Source organism: Lepidochelys olivacea (assembly GCF_965140295.1).
Source record: "Lepidochelys olivacea isolate rLepOli2 genome assembly, chromosome: 7".
Classification (NCBI taxonomy): domain Eukaryota; kingdom Metazoa; phylum Chordata; order Testudines; family Cheloniidae; genus Lepidochelys; species Lepidochelys olivacea.
In genome coordinates, this window is record NC_140417.1 from 113,236,391 (window position 1) to 113,255,451 (window position 19,061).

Here is a 19,061-nt window from a genome sequence, read left to right on the forward strand (position 1 = left end):
CACTCGGTAACAGTTGGCCAGAGTGCCTCCCCGCACATCTTGTACCTGCAGGGATTGGGTGTCACCAGTTCTGCGGCAGCACAAGTTGCTCTCTGCAGCCTTGCTCACTCAGTCTTGTGACAGCGGGACTGCAAAGAGTTCCCTGAACAGCTGTAGAGCCAGTGACACCCCATCCCTGCAAGCATAAGGGGTAGGGAAGTATGTGGTCTTAGTAGGACAGAGCAGAGGACGACGACAAGCCCCCAGCCCTGTTGTCTCAGCTGTCGCAGCCCCGCTTACTCAGTCACCAGCCAGGACTGTGGGAGCTGTCCCTGGCAGGAACTATTCAGCAGCACCTTATAACCAGGGGCTAGTCTTCCTCCGTGCAGTCCAGGCCGGAGGTCTCTGTTCCACTGGGCCACAATCACTGCCTCCCCTGCACCTTGTGTCCTGGTCTCTTAGGCCCTTCTGCCATGCTGGGAGTCCCTTGCAGCCTTGCTGTCAGTGCTGAGATCCTACTGCAACACCACTTTCTCTGCTACCCTAACCCTCCCCATCAATTTCCAACAACTGTAAAAATAGTTACAAATTGAAAGTAAAAATCTTGAAAATGAAAATGTATATTAATTGTTGACATTAGAAAAAAATAAAAATCAAATTCTGCCAAGCCCAGCCTTAATCAACACCAAGGCCCCTGCATGCTGAACACTGTAGATACATACAGGTGTGCATATGCAGACATAGTCCCTGCCCCAGAGAGCTCACAGTCTAATTAGACAGGAGTTCTAGATCTCTGGGCCTCAATCCGACAAGGCAACTAGAAGTAGGGAGAGCCTGCTGAGGAATGAGACTTTGGTAAGATCTCCACAGGTTCCAAAAGGAGGCTGACACAACTTCCATAAAATTCAAACTTCTGGATTTTTTTTTAAATGACCAGACCTTTTAAAGCCTAAAATTAACATACTAAATTTTCTAAAATTAACCTGCCAGCACACAATATGCTTTGTCTGCTAAATCTTCAGTTTTGATGGAAAATTATCCCTATATTTTCTTTTTCTGAAAATTCCAGCACTGAAAATTATGAAATTACAACATAAATATAAACGCAAATAAAGAAGTTAATGCATATACAATAGTGAGATATTTACAATAACAACAATTTTATGTTATCTTGATCTTAGTTTACCATTGTTTTAATTCTACTTACCATGTCCTCGTATTAACTTCATATCTATAAAGGTCATCCACCAATCCATATTTATTGCCAGGTAATGCTTTGTATCCACCATGAACATAAATGGATTTTGTCATTGCATCATAGACACTACTATGGCCATATCCACCTTGCACAATTGCTCCTTTTGTTTCTGGCACAAGCCATGAATTTGATCCTGGAAGAGACATATGAGAAACATAAAATAATACTCTAACCTTGCAAGGACCTACTCCTGGGATAAGTCCTTACTTAGCATGAGTAGTCCCAAATAAATCAATTGTAAAGTCAGGGACTAACAGTTTACATCTTTGAAACCATGTAGATGTGTTGGATATATTATGCATGTTTTTCCCAAATTTTTAAATTGGCTTGGCTCATGTTAAAAATACTCCTATGTAAACATAAAACATTTTAAATCTATAATACAAGAAATAAATGATAGATATTTAATTTTTATAATGTCATAATCTGAAGGCAGGGCACACACTTTCCCAAATGAAATAAATAACTTTTGCATAAAATAAAAGTAATTTTTATTGCCCTTCACCAGTTTACAATACACACACACATGGACAGAGTAATACAGTTGGCATCATGTAATGTTTTGTTTGCTTGTGTGGCTATAACTTGTAAGCAGCAGCTGCATCTAAGATTAACGGTTGTTCAGACATAAAATTTAGGCAGAGAAATTACAGCAATAATTACAGCTTTGTACTGGTGATAGAGTGAGCTTCTAAAAAGAACTGGATCACATCTCATAATAAGCATTCCCCTAACATCTAATGCCTATACATTCCGATAAATAGAACTACCAAGTCCAATTGGCAATACCACTGTCTGGTAATTCTCAACAATGCCACATATTCTACTTTCTTTCCTCAAAATTTGAAAACACTCTTACTGTCATCACCCAATTCATCCTATGAAAACTTTCAATGTTCTAAAATGTTATTTTTTGGGGTAAATTTGCTTTAACACAACCAGATAAATGTACAATTTATATTTAACCATCAACCTGTATATCATACTTTTATCTAAAATTTTCAATAAAAGTGAAAGAAGCTGGCAACAAAAAAAGTCCCCCCAATTTGTTTACTCTGTGCATTTGACACTGTTCTGCGTAACACCATTTCCACTGCTTTGTTAATAACCAATTGAGCTTCTGGGCTCATGTACTAACATGATGACATAATTTATTTCACCCTTCAGGGGAGGCTCAGCTGCATGCTCTTTTCCTGGCTCTCCAGATCTATGTTTACCAGTATCAACAGCAAACAAACTGAAGAGATGGTATGCTGGCATGTGCACAAAATGGAAGAACAACAAAAGACTGAAGATGTTTAGTGCTGTTGTTCTGCCATATTTTTTAAGAAGACTGTAATAAATATTTTCAGGGTATCAAAAGAAAACATAATTCTCTGCACTTTATTTAAGCCATCAGTTCAGTCAGGCACATATGTATGTACTTAAATTAAAGAATGTGAGTAAATCCACCCCTACTCAGTAAATAATTTAAGCACATAATTAACTTCAAGAATAAATCATCCTATTGAAGTCAATGGGACTTCAGCACATGCTTAAACTTAAGTACATACTTTTGTGCTTGGATGAACTGATGCATAGGCAGTGTTCTATCAGAGGTATAGTTTGTTTTTTTTTAAATTAGTCAACTTCAGAACTTAAAGTTAACAGTATCCTTATAACAAAAACAAGAAGGTAACATCTATTGCAACATTCCAACAATGTTTATTATACATACATATTCAGATCAAAAAGTAGTATCTTAGGGTAGTAATACAATAAACCCAATTAAATAAAATCTGGCAACAGATTTTTAAGTCATATGAAGCAGTAACTGTAGATGGAAAAATGTAGATGGAAAAATTTCATATCCGTTTCAAATACATTTGTCACAATATACAGTTATTTTCAGAATAGTTATAATAATAATTTTTCTTTTAAATTAAGCATATTTTATCAAAATTTACCTTTGGCTCCTTCCCTCAGTTACCAAGACCTCTTTGATAGTGTGTCTGTTACCTTGTTTTAGAAAGCAGACACTTTAAAACCTTTTTTTCCTAGAAAAATATAGTTCCACACCTATCACTTGGCCAACACTTTTTTCCACTGATCACTTCAGATTACCTAACACAACTAAATTTTAATAAACATACTAAGATTTGAACACCATATTTTGCTGTACTGCACTGTGATAAAAATTATCACCAAAGAACCTATTCATCAAATAAAACAACCTTTTATATAAGAGTAATAAAATCCAACTCCTAAGTCATCAGGACTAGTTTAGTATTCAGATTGGTACAGTGAATTTAATCACTTTACCGCATGCCTTAACTCATTTTTTAAAAAAAAATCAACAACTGTTGGCTTGATTATTGTTCTGAAACTTCAATCATATTTTATTATTGGATATTTTTGTTATAAGCCCACAATGCAGAAAGGACAGAACATATTTACAGGTCAGCAGACACAATAACTTCTCATGAAGTGTGCTAGATACAAATGGACAATTAGGCTTCAGAAACTAATTAAGAGAGACCATTAAACTAATCCATCTGAATTTGCAACCATTGCTTGTTAGTTATTTAATTGACAATATGTCTCAACAGTTCAGCTACTGAAATTCACAAAAGGATAAGTCTGTTAATAGCAAATGTACTATAAAAGCAAGGTCACGTTCAAATCCACTTTTCATACCACATTTCAAACCAAGAACATCAGGTCAAGCCAGCCAGTTTGTAAAAGTTGTTCTAATCACAGATGATTCTCTGCGTCTTTGTCTTCAGGGATTATATCAGTACAATACTATGGAATCCTCCAGAAGAAACACATGACCACTTCACCTGATGGCTATGGAAAGTGGGGAAAGGCTACCGCATTCTGCTTGAATGCAGCAAAAGATGCAAGCCCAAGCACTACGTTTGGATCCCCTGTATGTGGGAACAATGACTGGAAAATCAAGAGTAGTAGTTGAGACTCTGAAGAGAAGAAGAATGTACATTGTATACAAGAACCAAAATGGAAGGTGTTGAAATCCACAAACAACAGGGATGTTCAGTAGCAAGGAGGAATGGGGTAAAAATAATCATAGCAGAAATATTAAAGAATAAGGTAGCAAACATCCAAAGGAACAGTTACCAGATCATGAAAGTTAGAATAGCACTGAGCAGAGAACATATATTTAATGTTATATGCACATACATGCCACAGGCTGGCTATACAATTGAGTAGGAGGAGCAATACAAGAAGCATCACAAGTTAAGTACATGATTATTGGAGCAGATCTCAAATGGACATTTGGGAGAACACAGTGAAGTTATGACGACTGTCATGGAGGATGAGGCTTTGGAACCAGAAATGAAGTGGGTGAGGATATCTTTGCATTAGCTCAGAACCCACAGCCTGATTGTTGCCAATACAAACTTTGTAAAGAAGGAGAAGCACCTATTCACATACAAGGGTGGTGCCAACCGGACCCAGATCAATTACTTCTGGACAAAAAAAAAGATCTAAAAAGTGTAAGAGACTGTAAAGTGATCCCAGGAGAGTAGACTGCGAAGCAACACAGATTGCTTGTAATGAACTTCCTGGGCAAAAAAGCTATTGGATGGCAAAAGGTAAGTTGTGGAACAAAGAATAAAGTGGTGGAGACTTGCAGATAGGAAAGTCAATCTGAGATTTAAGGATGAGGTACTGCAGTCTTTGCACAATGACCAAACCAACTACAATGATACCAGCGAGATTTGTTGAAAAACATCCAATTTTACAGAAAGTGCATAAGAACCCTCTGGCCAAACAAAAGGAGATAAAATTTCATGGCAAGAAGATATGATGGTCCAGCAATGTGCAAGAGGCAGTAAAGGAGGAAAGGTTTAAGCAATGGTTGAAAAGTTATGAGGAATACAAGCTTTAAAGAAACCAGCAAAAAGAGCAGTTGTGGGAGTTAAGAGTCTGGCATTTAAAGCTTTATATGCAGAACTAACAAAAGAAAGGGAAAAAGAAAATGTAGATTAGGCAAGATTAGGCAAAGAAGCAGAGAGGACTTGGTAGCAGTGAAGTGTGTCAAGGAAGAAAATGGAAGGCATTGAAGTCATTAGGAAGTAGCAGTGATTTTATGAGAAACTGCTTAATGAAAAGAATGCGAAGAAACGGTTGAGGGAAGTATGCGCAAGCAATAACCACACAAGACCTATCACAATGGTGGAGACTCAGATAGCACTAAAGATGATGAAGCATGGGAAGGCAGAGGGACCACACTGTGTATCAAATTACGTATTTAGAGTATTAGGCCATGAGGGTGTGGTGATGATGGTGAATTTTTTCAACTTAATTTTCTGTACTGGAAAAATACCCAACAAGTAGAGGAAGAGCACACTGAGGGACCAATTATCTTCAAGAATAAAGGAGATGTGCTAGAATGTGGTAATATTCAATGAGTCACATGATGAAATGGTTGGAAAGAAAGACTTTGGATAGAGCTGGAGCATCAAGTAAACGACAACCAATTTGGGTTTATGCCAGGAAGACCAACAATGGATGCAGTGTTTGCAGCCCAAATACTGCACGAGATGTACAGGGAGAAATGCAAGGAATTACATTTAGTGCTTCTCGGTTTAGAGAAGGCTTATGACAGAGTTTCTAGAGAGTTGTTACGGTGGTGCCTCCAGTCGGGCAATCTGCTGGAGACTAGGGGAGAGCATGTTTTTTGCAAGTGACATTAAATTATCCCATGAAGATAAATACAAATTGGAAACTGACCTAGAACTATGGAAGGCTGCATTAGAAGAAAATGGCTTATGAATCAACTGACAAAAGATGGAATATATGCAATGCTTCACTGAAAGGAAGCATGAGAAGCCAGTAAAACTATATGGCCTACAGTTAAAGTTTGTGCAACAACTTAGATACCTCGGTTCAGTGTTGAGCCTTGATAAGAATGTGGATGTGGATGTTAGGAGCCAAATGAAGAGTGCTTGGTATAAATGGAGGGAGCTGACAGGAATTCTTGGTGATAAGAATATGCCAAGTATACTAAAGAACGAAGTGTATAAGATCATTATTACGCGAGCCATCATGTATGTATTGGAATGCTGGCCAGTGAGGGAGAGAGAACCACCACTACTTCTCAGAACCACAATTAGAATGCTCAGGTGGACGCCAGGTAAGACAGGAGCCGATAGGCTACACCATGAAATGACAGGAGTCATATGCAGGTTGCCCCCAACAGAGGCACCTGCTTTTTCCTTTCCCTGGGGATGCTCAACCCCTGCTCAGCCCCAGAACCCACCCCCACTCCACCTCTTCCCCCAAGGCCCCCCCACCTATTTCTGCCCCCAGTCCATCCCCACCTTGCCTCTTCCGCTGTACCCAGTGCCTCCTGCATGCCACAGGACTGCCTGTGGGTGCTAAGCACCCACTAATTTTTTCATGAGGGAGTATCAACTGAGATGGATAGGTGCGAGACTGAAGTGTGGGATATGTTGGCCAGACCGTACAAGAGCTTGAAGCCATAGGACAAAGAATCATGAAGACCACCTAAAAATAGCTGATTCAAGATGCTGAAGGAGGACATGCAGAAAGCTGGTGTCAGCAGTAACTGTAATTCTTCCAGATATGTATCTCTGTGGGTGAAATGATCAATCTCTGGCCAACCCCCATCTCTGGAATATGTCCTGGAGGAACTGAGTATCCAAATCCCATTTGGAGTCATGGGAGAAGTGTCTGCTGAGGGCATCAGCAACGGTGTTCTGGATGCCTGGAAGGTAGGCTCTGAAATTTGGATGTGGATTGACTATAAGCCAGTTCCAGAGCTTTATAGCTTCAGTGCATCAGGAGGCGGACCTTGCTCCTCTCTGCTTGTTCATGTAAAACATGCAGGACACGTTGTCCGTCATGATTCTCATCACTGGGAGGAAATGGAGCCAAGCATTCCTGACCATCCTGAGCTCCAACAGGTTGATGTGGAGACGGGTCTTATAGGTCAACCATCTGCCCTGAATCATGAGGGTACCTACATGGGATGCATTAGTCAAAGTTACTGACAGTGTTGGGCGGCAGAAAGGAACACCTGCACAGATGTGCAGTCGCTCCTTCCACCAATTCAGGGAGTTCTTTACATGCAAGAGGACTGCCAAGATGTCCAAGGCATCTCTGGTAGGAGAACAAGCAATTTTCAACCAACCTTAGAAACAGCAGAGGTGTAAATTTGCATGACTGGTAACAAAGGTACATGCTGCCATGTAACCAAAGATCTTAAAAGACAATTCCTTCTTGATGTCTTAGGGCTTCCCTGAATCAACCTAACCAGTCCTGAAAGTTTCACAAATCCGTCTAAAGGGAGGTACATTCTGGCTGTCACCAAGTCCAAGTACACACTATGAACTGAATTCCCTGCACTGGTACTAACAGATTTCTTTACTATTAGCTGTAGGACCAACTCTTGGAATGGAGCAAGAGCCTTCTGAATGGGAGACAATATTGCCTCAAAAGAGCATCCTTTGAGAAACCAGTCATTGAGGTACAGGAAGATGAGAATCAATTCCTGTAGAAAACAAGTGGCCACTACTGCTAGAACCTTCAAGAACACCCTTGGAGCCAAAGAGAGACCGAAGAGAAGCACTCTGACCTGGAAATGATCTTGGCCCACAGAAAATCGTAGGTATTTCCCATGTGATGGGTGATTGGCTATATTGAAGAAGGCATCCTGGAGGACAAGGGACAAAAAACAAACAAAATCTCCTTCCTCTAGAGCAGGAATTATAGTTACGAGAGTTACCATCCTGAATTTTGGGGGCGTCACAAACTTGTTTCGCTGTCTTAGATCTAAGACTGGCCTCCAACTTCCATCCTTTTTCAATAGAACACTTTGCCCCTATAAAGGGAAGGAACCAGTTCTATCACTCCTAGACAGAGGAGAAAGTTCACCACTTGCCTTAGCAGAAACTCATGAGAGGGGTCCCTTAAGAGGGACAGGAAAGGAGCAGCTGGAAGGGAGGGACTTTCAGACTGGATAGTGTAACCTGAAGTTATGATCTCCAATACTCATTGGTCCCTGGTGATCCACTTCCAAGTCTGGTGGAAATGGACAATGTGGTCCCCCAAAGGAGGGAGGTGGGCTAAAGGGTGCAACTGTAAAATCAGAGGAACACGAGCATTCGAACCCTTGACCAACCCATCAAAGATGCTGTTTACATTATGCCTGTGTGGTCACAGAGGGTGGTTGTGTGACCATCCTCTTCTCAAATCTGTCTCTCTTTCTGGGGATTGTGCAGGGTCTTTTGTACTCCAAGAACTGAGCAGGGCATAATTACTGGGCAGTCAGTGACCTACTGAAATGCTTCTTGCTCAAAGATGTATAAATGCCCAAGGAACATAGGATGGCCCTGGAGTCCTTAAAGAAGAACAGGGAGTCATTCATAGTCTCCAAGAAGAGTTTGTGACCAAAAGGGAGGTCCTCTCTTGTATTTTGGACCTCTCTCAGTTATGCCCTGAGCATAATTATCAACAGAGAGATCACAGAATCATAGAATATCAGGGTTGGAAGGGACCTCAGGAAGTTATCTAGTCCAAGCCCCTGCTCAAAGAAGGACCAATCCCCAACTACATCATCCCAGCCAGGGCTTTGTCAAGCCTGACCTTAAAAACCCCAAAAGGAAGGAGATTCCACCACCTCCCTAGGTAACGCATTCCAGTGCTTCACCACCCTCCTAGTGAAAAAGTTTTTCTTAATATCCAACCTAAACCTTCCCCACTGCAACTTGAGACCATTACTCCTTGTTCTGTCATCTGCTGCCACTGAGAACAGTCTAGATCCATCCTCTTTGGAACCCCCTTTCAGGGAGTTGAAAGCAGCTATCAAATCCCCCCTCATTCTTCTCTTCCGCAGACTAAACAACCCCAGTTCCCTCAGCCTCTCCTCGTAAGTCATGTGTTCCAGTCCCTTAATCATTTTTGTTGCCCTCCACTGGACGCTTTCCAATTTTTCCACATCCTTCTTGTAGTGTGGGGTCCAAAACTGGACACAGTACTCCAGATGAGGCCTCACCAACATCGAATAGAGGGGAATGATCACGTCCCTCCATCTGCTGGCAATGCCCCTACTTATACAGCCCAAAATGCCATTTGCCTTCGTGGCAACAAAGGCACACTGTTAACTCATATCCAGCTTCTCGTCCACTGTAACCTCTAGGTCCTTTTCTGCAGAACTTCTGCCTAGCCATTCGGTTCCTAGTCTGTAGATGGAGCAATATCTGCAGCACCTAAGGATGCATAAAGAGCTGTTCTGGCCAATAGCTGACCCTCAGGAACAATAGATTAGAATTGTTCCCTGAAGTCCTGTGGCAGATGTTCAATAAAAGCTACTAGCCTGCTGCAATTAATAAAGTTATAATTAGCCATGGCTGCCTGATAATTTGTGATCTGAAATAGCAAGGTTGCTGACAAGTAAAACTTTTGTCCAAGGAGGTCCAGTCGCTTTTGGTCCTTGTCATCGGGGGTAGCCCCTAAAAAGTGTGATTTACCCCGCTCATTCACAGAATCCACCATTAGGGAGTTGGTGGGGATGGAAAAACAAAAAATCACAGTCCTTCTGGGACACATCACAATTCTTGTCAACCCTTCTGCACATTGGTGGAATAGCGGCTGGTGTCTGCCTTTCCATTTTAGCCAGATCCAACAGAGCCTCATTAATAGGTAACACTACTCTGAAGGATGTTGCTGACTGCAAAATGTCAAACAGCCTCTGCTGCTGGTCTCTGACTTCCTCCATTGGGATCTGCAGAGTGTCTACTACCCTTCTAATGAGGTCATGGAATTGTAGGAATTCATCGGTGAAGTGAGCTGTAGCTCACAAAAGCTCATGCTCAAATAAATTGGTTAGTCTCTAAGGTGCCACAAGTACTCCTTTTCTTTTTGCGAATACAGACTAACACGGCTGTTACTCTGAAACCTAAGTTAAGAAGGATGACTGCACCAATGGCTGAGTGGAATGCTTCAACGTCAATGACAGGGCCAAGCTAGATGGTACCTCATGCTTCCCCTTACTAGTGGAGGGTACAGATGCCCTGTAGTAGCAATGTTTTCTCTCCTTGGAGCTCTGGGCTTTGCAGGCCCACTGGTACCAAAGAATACGCTTGGAGACTAAGGATGCAACCTGGTCTTTTCTAGAGCTGGCTCAGTAAAGAGTCCAACCTCCTCTTTTTCAAGAGTCTTCCCGGAGTGTTCCAAATGTTTCCCATAAGAAGGGTAAACATGTCCCGAGTTAGATGGAATTCTGGGTCCACCTGGGGTCAGATGTACAGAGGGGGTGGGGGGGTCTCCACATCTAGCTCAAAGGGTGGAATGTTCCATTGCCAACAATCCGAGCTTTATATCCCTGTTCTTCCTAGCCCTGGTTTTAAGGGCTAAACAAAGAGAGCACTTTTGGGAGATATGGGACTCTCCCACTCAACAGACACACTTGGAGTGTCTGTTGCTTACTGGTATAGCCTTTCAGAGGAGAGGCGACATTTGCTGCCTGGAGAACCAGGCATACCCCACCAGGAGAAGAAACCTCCAGGGAAAAAAGAGCAGGGGGAAAACAGCCCTCTCACCTAAATTAACTAACTAATTATGCTAACAACAACCTAAACTAAACTAACTTCACAGAAGGAAAGAGAAAGGCCAAGTACGCTCAAGGTGGAGATGCTAGTGTTCCATCTGGGGGCAAGGCAGTAGAGAAGGAACTGAGGATAGTTGTCCACATCTTTCCTAAAGTATTGTGCCCAGAATTGAACACCTCACAAGTGCCAAGTAGACCAGGACAATTATCTCCTGTGTGTTATATACAATACTCCCATTATACACCTCAATCATATTAGCCTGTTTTACAACTGCATCACACTGAGGACTCTCATTCAATTTGTGATCCACTGTAAGTCCCAGATCCTTTTCAGCAGGTTACCACCTAGCCAATTATTCTCCATTTTGTAGTTGTACATTTGATTTTTCTTCCTAAGTGAGTACTTCGCACTTATCTTTGTTGAATTTCATCTTGTTGATTTCAGACCAACTTTCTAATTTGTCAAGGTCCTTTTGAATTCTAAACCTGTCCTCCAAAGTGCTAGCAACCCCTTCCAGTTTGGTGTCATTTACAAATATTATAAGTATACTCTCCACTCAACTATTCATTAGACTCACCTTCCCAGATTGACAATGAACCATTGATAACTATTCTTTCAGCATGATCTTTCAACCAATTGTGACAAACCCTGTTGGCAATTACTTATCACTCTGTTATCCTCTAGGTACTCTCAAATTGTTTAATAATTTGTTCCAGTATCTTTTCGGGTATTGTAGATCAGCCAGTCTCACTTTAGTTCTCTGCGTCCTCTTCATTACCATTTTTAAAGATAGATACCATGTTTGCCCTTCTCCAGTGCTCTGGAACCCATCCTCTAGGAGTTCTCAAAGATAATTGCTAATGGTTACAAGATTGCTTCAGCTAGCTCTTTGAGTGCCGTAGGATGAATTTCAGACTTGAGTACTTATAACTTATTTAACTTCTAAGACTCCAAACTTGAGTACTTCTAACTTTTCTAAATATTCTTCAACCTGTTTTTTCCCTCTTTTGGTCTGTGGGTTCAAATACCTCAGCATCCTTTGTGTCATCAGTTATCTCTCCTTCCAAGCCAAATAGAGGACCTACACTACCTTCCTTTGCCACTCTCTTGCTCCTAATATATTTAAAGAACCTCTTCTTAATGCCTTTTATGTCCCTTGCTAGGTGTAACTCATTTTGTGCCGTAGCCTTTCTGATTTTGCCCTACATGGTTGTGCTTTTTTTTTTTTTTTGCATTCCTCTTTAGCCCGTTTCCACTTTCTGTAGGATTCCTTTTTGATTTTCAGATCATTAAAGAGCTCCTGATTAAGCCATATTAGACTCTTACTATTCTTAACTTTTTTCGCATCAGGATAGTTTGCAGTTGTGTCTTTAGTATTGTCTCCTTGACAAACTGCCAGCTGTCCTTAACTCCTTTATGAGATTAGATTTTCCTCCCAAGGGGGCCTTACCTACCAGTTCTCTGAGTTTGTTAAAGTCTTCTTTAAATCTAAAAAGCAGAAGGCAATCTGTTATCAATCCAAACAAATCTCTGTTGTTTTTAAATAACTCCAGAAGAGACTTATTCAGAAATTTCCTTAGACATAAAGAGCTTTTTAAAACTTCGGCTAAAGCAAAACACTATTATAATATTCACCTTGAGACTCACATTGAGATTCTTAGGAAGTTTATGAGGTATCACTAACCTAAAGAGAAATAAATTTCCCTGTGGACTTGCCCAGAAAAGCTTTATGGTGCAAGTTAGTAAAACAATCCACACAAAACTCCCCTCCTGTGATTTATAGGTTCCCAAAAAGCCATAACTCTAAGAATAGCAAGAAAGGGCAAAAGGAAGTTCCTTTGCTCCTGCAATGAGTCCAAAGGCAATCACATCACCTCCAGAGCAAAGACATATAGCCACACATTCACACAATGAAAAACTGAGTGCACAAAACATCATGATTTTTAAACACACAATTTATTCTATTTGAACAGAAATTACTTTTTTCTCAGGTATAGCTAATTTTCTCTATCCTAAGCAGGGGTGTGTGCAGGAATTAAAATTTGACTGCTTTTGGAAGTACACATTCGGTGTCCCCACCATGGCCCCGGAGGAGCTCGGTCTCTCTGCCGTGGTCCCGGGGCTGGAGGAGTTTTGTGCCCCACCAATTACTGGGGCAGGGGGTGGGGGGTGTCATTCCCCTGCTTGCTGACCTCCCCCCACCCCCAGTCCACACCCCTGATCCTAAGGAGGGCACTCAAGCAGGGAGGATTGGTGTATTTTTCTGAGAAAGAGTGAGAGTGCATGCACACTTCATATCAACTGGATTTGTGATAAACAGCTGAACAATACAGTGCTCAAATAAGAAGCCAAGGGAATCCCCAGATAACACCAATTAAGAAGCACATGCTAATGTCAGTAACTAGACTTTCGAATGGTTCCTGATCCGAAACCTACAGAAGTCAGGGCTTTAGTTCTAAAATGGATGTGTGTACCAGAATCCCATATCTGATGACTACAATTTATAGAAAGATCCTAAGGGATAGAAATTGGGTCACTAAGGGTATGTCTACACTACCCACCGGATCAGCAGGCGGGGATCGATTTATCATGTCTAATCTAGACACGATAAATCAACCCCCTAAGCGCTCTCCCGTCAACTCCTGTACTCCAGTGCTGCGAGAGGAACAGGCAGAGTCGATGGGGGAGCGTCAGCAGTTGACTCACCGCAGTGAAGACACCACTGTAAGTCAATCTAAGTACATCTACTTCAGCTACGTTATTCACGTAGCTGAAGTTGCATAACTTAGATCGATCCTCCACCCAGCACAGACCAGGGCTAAGAGTTTAACTCAAGATGATCTAAGTGAGGTCAATTTTATATCAGACCTGTTTATTTCAGTGTGAGTGTGCCAAGTGTTGAAAAAGAGTTTATGTTAAAACCACCAAGAGCCAGTGTCTGAAGAGAATATAGCATCCACCCATAGGTGCTGGAACTAGGGGTGCTACCGCACTCCCTGGCTTGAAGTAGTAATAACCAAATACACAGTTTCTGCCTTCAGCACCTCCATTATACAAATTATTTCAATACCACAGCATCTGCCCCTCAGTGAAAGCAGCACAATGTCAAATTCAAGAGTAGTCTGAATTTTGGAAATAGGCAGAGAGAGGAAAAGGTATATTATATTTTCTTTTTACAAGGTCAGAAACCTTTCTTTGTAACCAATTTCCTTTCTGAGCAGGATATTAGAGGGTTCTACATAAATATATCTATCACTTGTCATGCCTTCTAACTTTGGAGCCTGCAGCTACTGAGTTCCAAAAAGCAAGTCATGCTTAGTGCAAACCACCAGCTGAAATTTCATGGTTAAAAATGATTTCAATGCTGCAACGCTATAGATAAATATTGGAATTGCCAAGAAACTGGGGGAAAATTGCCACAGAATTCATTGACTGTTTGTGGGGGACAAAAATAAGAGGTACTGAGGTGAAACAAAACACGAGGATTATCTGCTGAAATTGAACGATTACAGCATACAGGGCACATCCTAAAAACCACTGCTTGTGTGAATAACCCTTCCTCAGACAAGTAGTCTCATTGATGTCAATGGGTTTTTATAATAAGACCTTATATTGCTACAATTATATATTAGTTTTAATTCAATAATGGAATATATTTTTTATTAAAACACCAACTTTCCCATTAATATTTTCTATAATTGGCAGACAAGTTAATATCTCTGAAAGGAAATTTACTAAATTGAGATTAATTCTGAACCATAATAACTGCCAGCAGTACAAAATATATTTCTCCCACACAGAGTTTATAACCATGGATTGAAGTTTTGGGTTGTTTTTTTTTTAAAACTTGCTTAGTTGTAGATAGTAGTCTGTTTTACTAATCCTCTACAAATATAACCCTAACATAGTAAAGAACCTGTAAAATGGAAAGAAGTCATGAATTTTTACTCTAATGCCAGCAATAAACTATCCAATAAACACTGAAACTTTCATTTGCATTGCTAAGTGAGGCAAGACGTCCCCACTACTACCACTTCATAATCAAACCAAACAACACCACATCTTAGTTACTTTAAAATTTACAAAACATGAAGTTTGGTATTTCCCCTCTAATCTTAATTCTTAGAATATATATATTATATTCAAAGTACTGTTAAACATTAATGATCATGCTGAAAACTACAGTAATTATAATGATTTATGTTTCTTATTTTACTTTGTGTTTTTCTTAAAACAGGTCTTCAATAGAAGGCATTCATTCTTGGAAGTTTTTTCAATGGATTTTGCCTTCAATAATTCAGTGTTATAGAGTAACTAGTGACTATTACTATTTTATGCAAACAAATAGTCACGATTTAGGAGTCAATTAAAATTGACTAGCCTTATCTTGTCTTGTGATGATCTAGTAAGCATCCCTGATTCATATTCAAAGAGGTGTAGAGGAATACCTAGCTTGGAAGACAGAGACTACAATTTTAGGATAGTCATAAGCAGCTGCATCAGAAATATCAACATGGATAGACTGTATTGTGGTGGTCCTCCTCCCATTCTCATTCCCTTCTGGACATATTCGATATTGCTAGAAAAGATGTCAATATGGTCCTCAGAAATCATGCCAGGAATATAGTGGAAGCATTCTGTCTCTGTGATATAGACAGGTTGAGAGGCTTTGTGGATAGACACCCCAATTAAGCAAAACAATTAAGCTCATGCTTAAAACTTTAAGCATGTGAATAATCCCATTGAAGTAAAAAAGACTACTTCAATGCTTGAAGTTAAGCATGTGACACCTTAGTACTAGATTAAGCCAAAACTGAAGTCCTGCATTAACTGTGCATTATTAGACTAAAACCGTGCTTCTTGTGATTAGCTGAAAACTGGTGAACTATTTCAAATTGGCCAAGCACAACAGACGACTTATTCCCTACCCAAAACAGCTTACATAAATTTATGCAGTTATGTACTCAGTCTCTCTCTCTCTTCCCCCCCCCCCCACACAAAATGAAACAAAATTCAAAGAAATTGTCTCAATATAAAAATATCACTTTGAACCTTTACATGTCTGAAGCTGCTGATAAAAGTTCTTAACACTCTCAATCTAGTAACCACAAACATAACTGTGACTGTCTTGTTAACAGAATTGTTAGGGATTCAGTTGAGTACCACCGAAAAGAAGGAAGAATGTGAAGCAAAAAACTCTTCACATTCCTGTTTTCATTAAATAATTAATGTGCATAATTAGCTGTATTCTTAAAGATTATCAGAAGGGGCATTTTAATATGTTATTCTAACTATTAAAATAAAATGTTGTGTGAAGTCTATAAAATGAAATATTAAGTTATTTAGCATTATCTTATATTTGTTTATACTTAGACGGGAACAAGTTTATCTGTGTCTAAACTATAAAATAATCCAGAAGCATAGCTAAATTTAGTGAAACCACAACAGAAGTTGCTGTGATTTACAGAAGTTGTGACTGATTTTATTTTCTATGGTAGCTGCCATTATACTCTTTACAACTGCTATTGTAAGTAATATTAATCAGAATAGTTATTAAATGTTGAAATTAAGAATGGGAAATACTACAGTAACATTAATTCTTGTAAGGGCAAAAATTTCAGGATTGCTAAGGTGATTACTGTATACTGTGGTACTTATTAAACCTTCCTTTCAATAAACTTACGTCTGAGAAAATGATAACCCTTACACACGATCATAACTCAATATATGTAAAATTGCTGGTTCTTACCCTTGCCTTACTTTGAGTACCTCAACCATGACTGTGATCACGCCCGGTCTACTGCAATGTTCCCAAAATAGGAACCAAACTCCACTAATTTAAAAATAACTGATTTTACATACATTAAAAGAAAGAGGAGCTACTGGGATCAAAAATTAAAGAACAGCAGAAGAGGTTTATGAGCTTGCCAAATATATTTTATTCTTCTAAATCTAACAAGTTTGTTATTGCTTAAAAATCAAGAAACAAAGCATCAATACAGGGCAAAAAGTATTTAAAGGAACTCACTGATATAGTACTCTTGCACACTACTTGTGTAACCATATACTGCAGAGTATCCAAAAATGATGATCATGACAACATCTCTGCTTTCCAACTCTACTATATGCGCTGAGTGACCCTCCACAGCATACTGTTGGCCATGTATAAGTACTGCAGGAATTTTGGTACTCCATGTTTGACTGTTTATGCTGAATATCCACAGCTCATCAGTGACATTCCCATTATTTGTTTCAACTTTGCCTCCATACATGTAGATGTCTTCCTATTAAAATTAGAGAAAAAAGTGACGTTAAAGAAGATCACATCCAAACTGCATTATTGCTACAGTGTATATAAGAATGTAAATGAACAACCTCTTATAAATACTTAAACAAAGGCTATGTTCATCAGCTAATTATCAGCCCTGCTTCCAGACACAGCACCTTGAGCTTAAGCAACAATGATGTTAAAAAGAATATTTCACCAGAACGAATCCTCAGAGTGAAAAAATAAGACAAAAATCAATTTCAAATATGGATATTTAAAGGATAAATTTTAAAGTTCTAGGCACTTGTCACACTCATTAGAGCTCTCTCTTCAGAGTTCTGAAAGATTTTTAAATGATTCCTTTTTGAAATGTGTACAGAGATTCCAACTTTCTTTCCTATCCCCTGCAGCATAATCTAAGGCTTTGGCTACACTACAACCTGGGGGGTTGATTCATAGACCTACTCATGCGAATTCTCATCTGAGCGAGCATGCTAAAAATAGCAGTGTAACTACAGAAGCACAGGCAGTGTAAAGTACAGAAGTACAGGTTAGCTGCCCTGAGTATATAACCCCGGGGTTCAGGCGGGACAGCTAGTCTATGCCACCACCGCCACTGCCTGCACAACTGCAACCACCCCACTATTTTTTGGCATGCTAGTCAGATGCTCACTAGAGAGTTACGTTTGAGTTGAGGTTGTTCGGGAAGTTAATGCTGGTTTAACTGGTGATCTTTCTGACTTGAGCCACTTCGATGCTAAGCTGATGATTATTTTTGTGACATTTTTACAGATGCAAAGTAAACTTCTTCATATTAGAGATACATTTGGAACATAAGTACAAATCTTTAAAAACATTTGTGTAATGAAAGTATGTATTACAGAGCATTAGCTTTTATTTGCAAATACCATGTATTAACATTTCAATTTTTTACTACAAGTTGATCTATTATTTATCCAGAAACAACATACACAGCTCAACCCAACAACTGTTAGAGAGTTTATGAACTATCTAACCACCAGTAATAATTAAACTGAATTTAGGTTTCATCAATACACATTTATAACCCACTAAGAAAATAAAGTTTTCTGTAACATTTGTGGTCAGGGTTTTCTATGGAGATACTACAAAATCAGGTTTTCTAAATTACATATTATTCCCGTGAAGACTGATTTACAACTCAGAGTAAAACAGCAAAGGAAAGAAATGCTTTTAAAAAAAGTCCAGTACACAATCACCTAAGGAAATAATACTGATTATACCTGTATGGGAAGTGAGAAGAAATCGTTGCCAGTTGCCGAATTACACAGTAATTGATTTATTTATTGCACAGTATGAAGAACTATCAGATTGAAAATAGATTTTACTATAATGGATTGCATGCAAAAGTACATTTATATAAAATCCTCACATTTTCCTATTTGCACCACCAAGCCCCATTCCATCCTCTCTCTCATTTTTGGTAAATACTGTATTGGACAATATATTTTTTAAAAATTCTAAAAATAAATGCACAGCTTCAACAAAACAAATTTTGCATAAGCTTTCATGAGCTACAGCTTCATCCGATGAAGTGAGCTGTAGGTCACGAAAGCTTATGCTCAAATAAATGTGTTAGTCTCTAAGGTGCCACAAGTACTCCTTTTCTTTTTGCGAATAAAGACTAAACACGGCTGCTACTCAGAAACCCATCATTATGTTAAACTTGGATGTCTAGATGGAAATCAAGGGCTGGGATGCTTAAAGGAAGCTGTATTTGGCTTCTTGGTGATCAGTATGGTATTACAAAAGCTGTTTGGTTACCAGTTTGGTGAATGTAATTATAGAATAAAACACCAGTTTGGGGAATTATCTGACCTAATCCTTGCAGTTTGCCCTGAGCAAGCATTCTCAGTGTGGCCCCTCCAGGGACCAGGCACAACTGTATTGCATCTTCTGTAAAATGCTGTACTCTTTAAAAGCACTGTACCTGTAAATG

The 19,061-nt window shown here is 39.5% G+C and overlaps 1 protein-coding gene across 7 annotated transcripts in view; it reads right to left on the bottom strand.

Annotated features, from left to right (window-relative positions):
• The window catches only part of ATRNL1 (attractin like 1), a 1,099,511-nt gene that overhangs the window by 917,629 nt on the left and 162,821 nt on the right, over positions 1-19,061 (bottom strand). For all 7 annotated transcript variants that reach the window (XM_084633632.1, XM_084633634.1, XM_084633633.1 and 4 more), the window contains exons 9-10: positions 16,844-17,099; positions 1,187-1,370 (exon numbers count right to left, since the gene is read on the bottom strand). In XM_084633632.1, the coding sequence (XP_084489758.1) occupies positions 1,187-1,370; positions 16,844-17,099 (440 nt within the window). The remainder of the gene's footprint in view (positions 1-1,186; positions 1,371-16,843; positions 17,100-19,061) is intronic.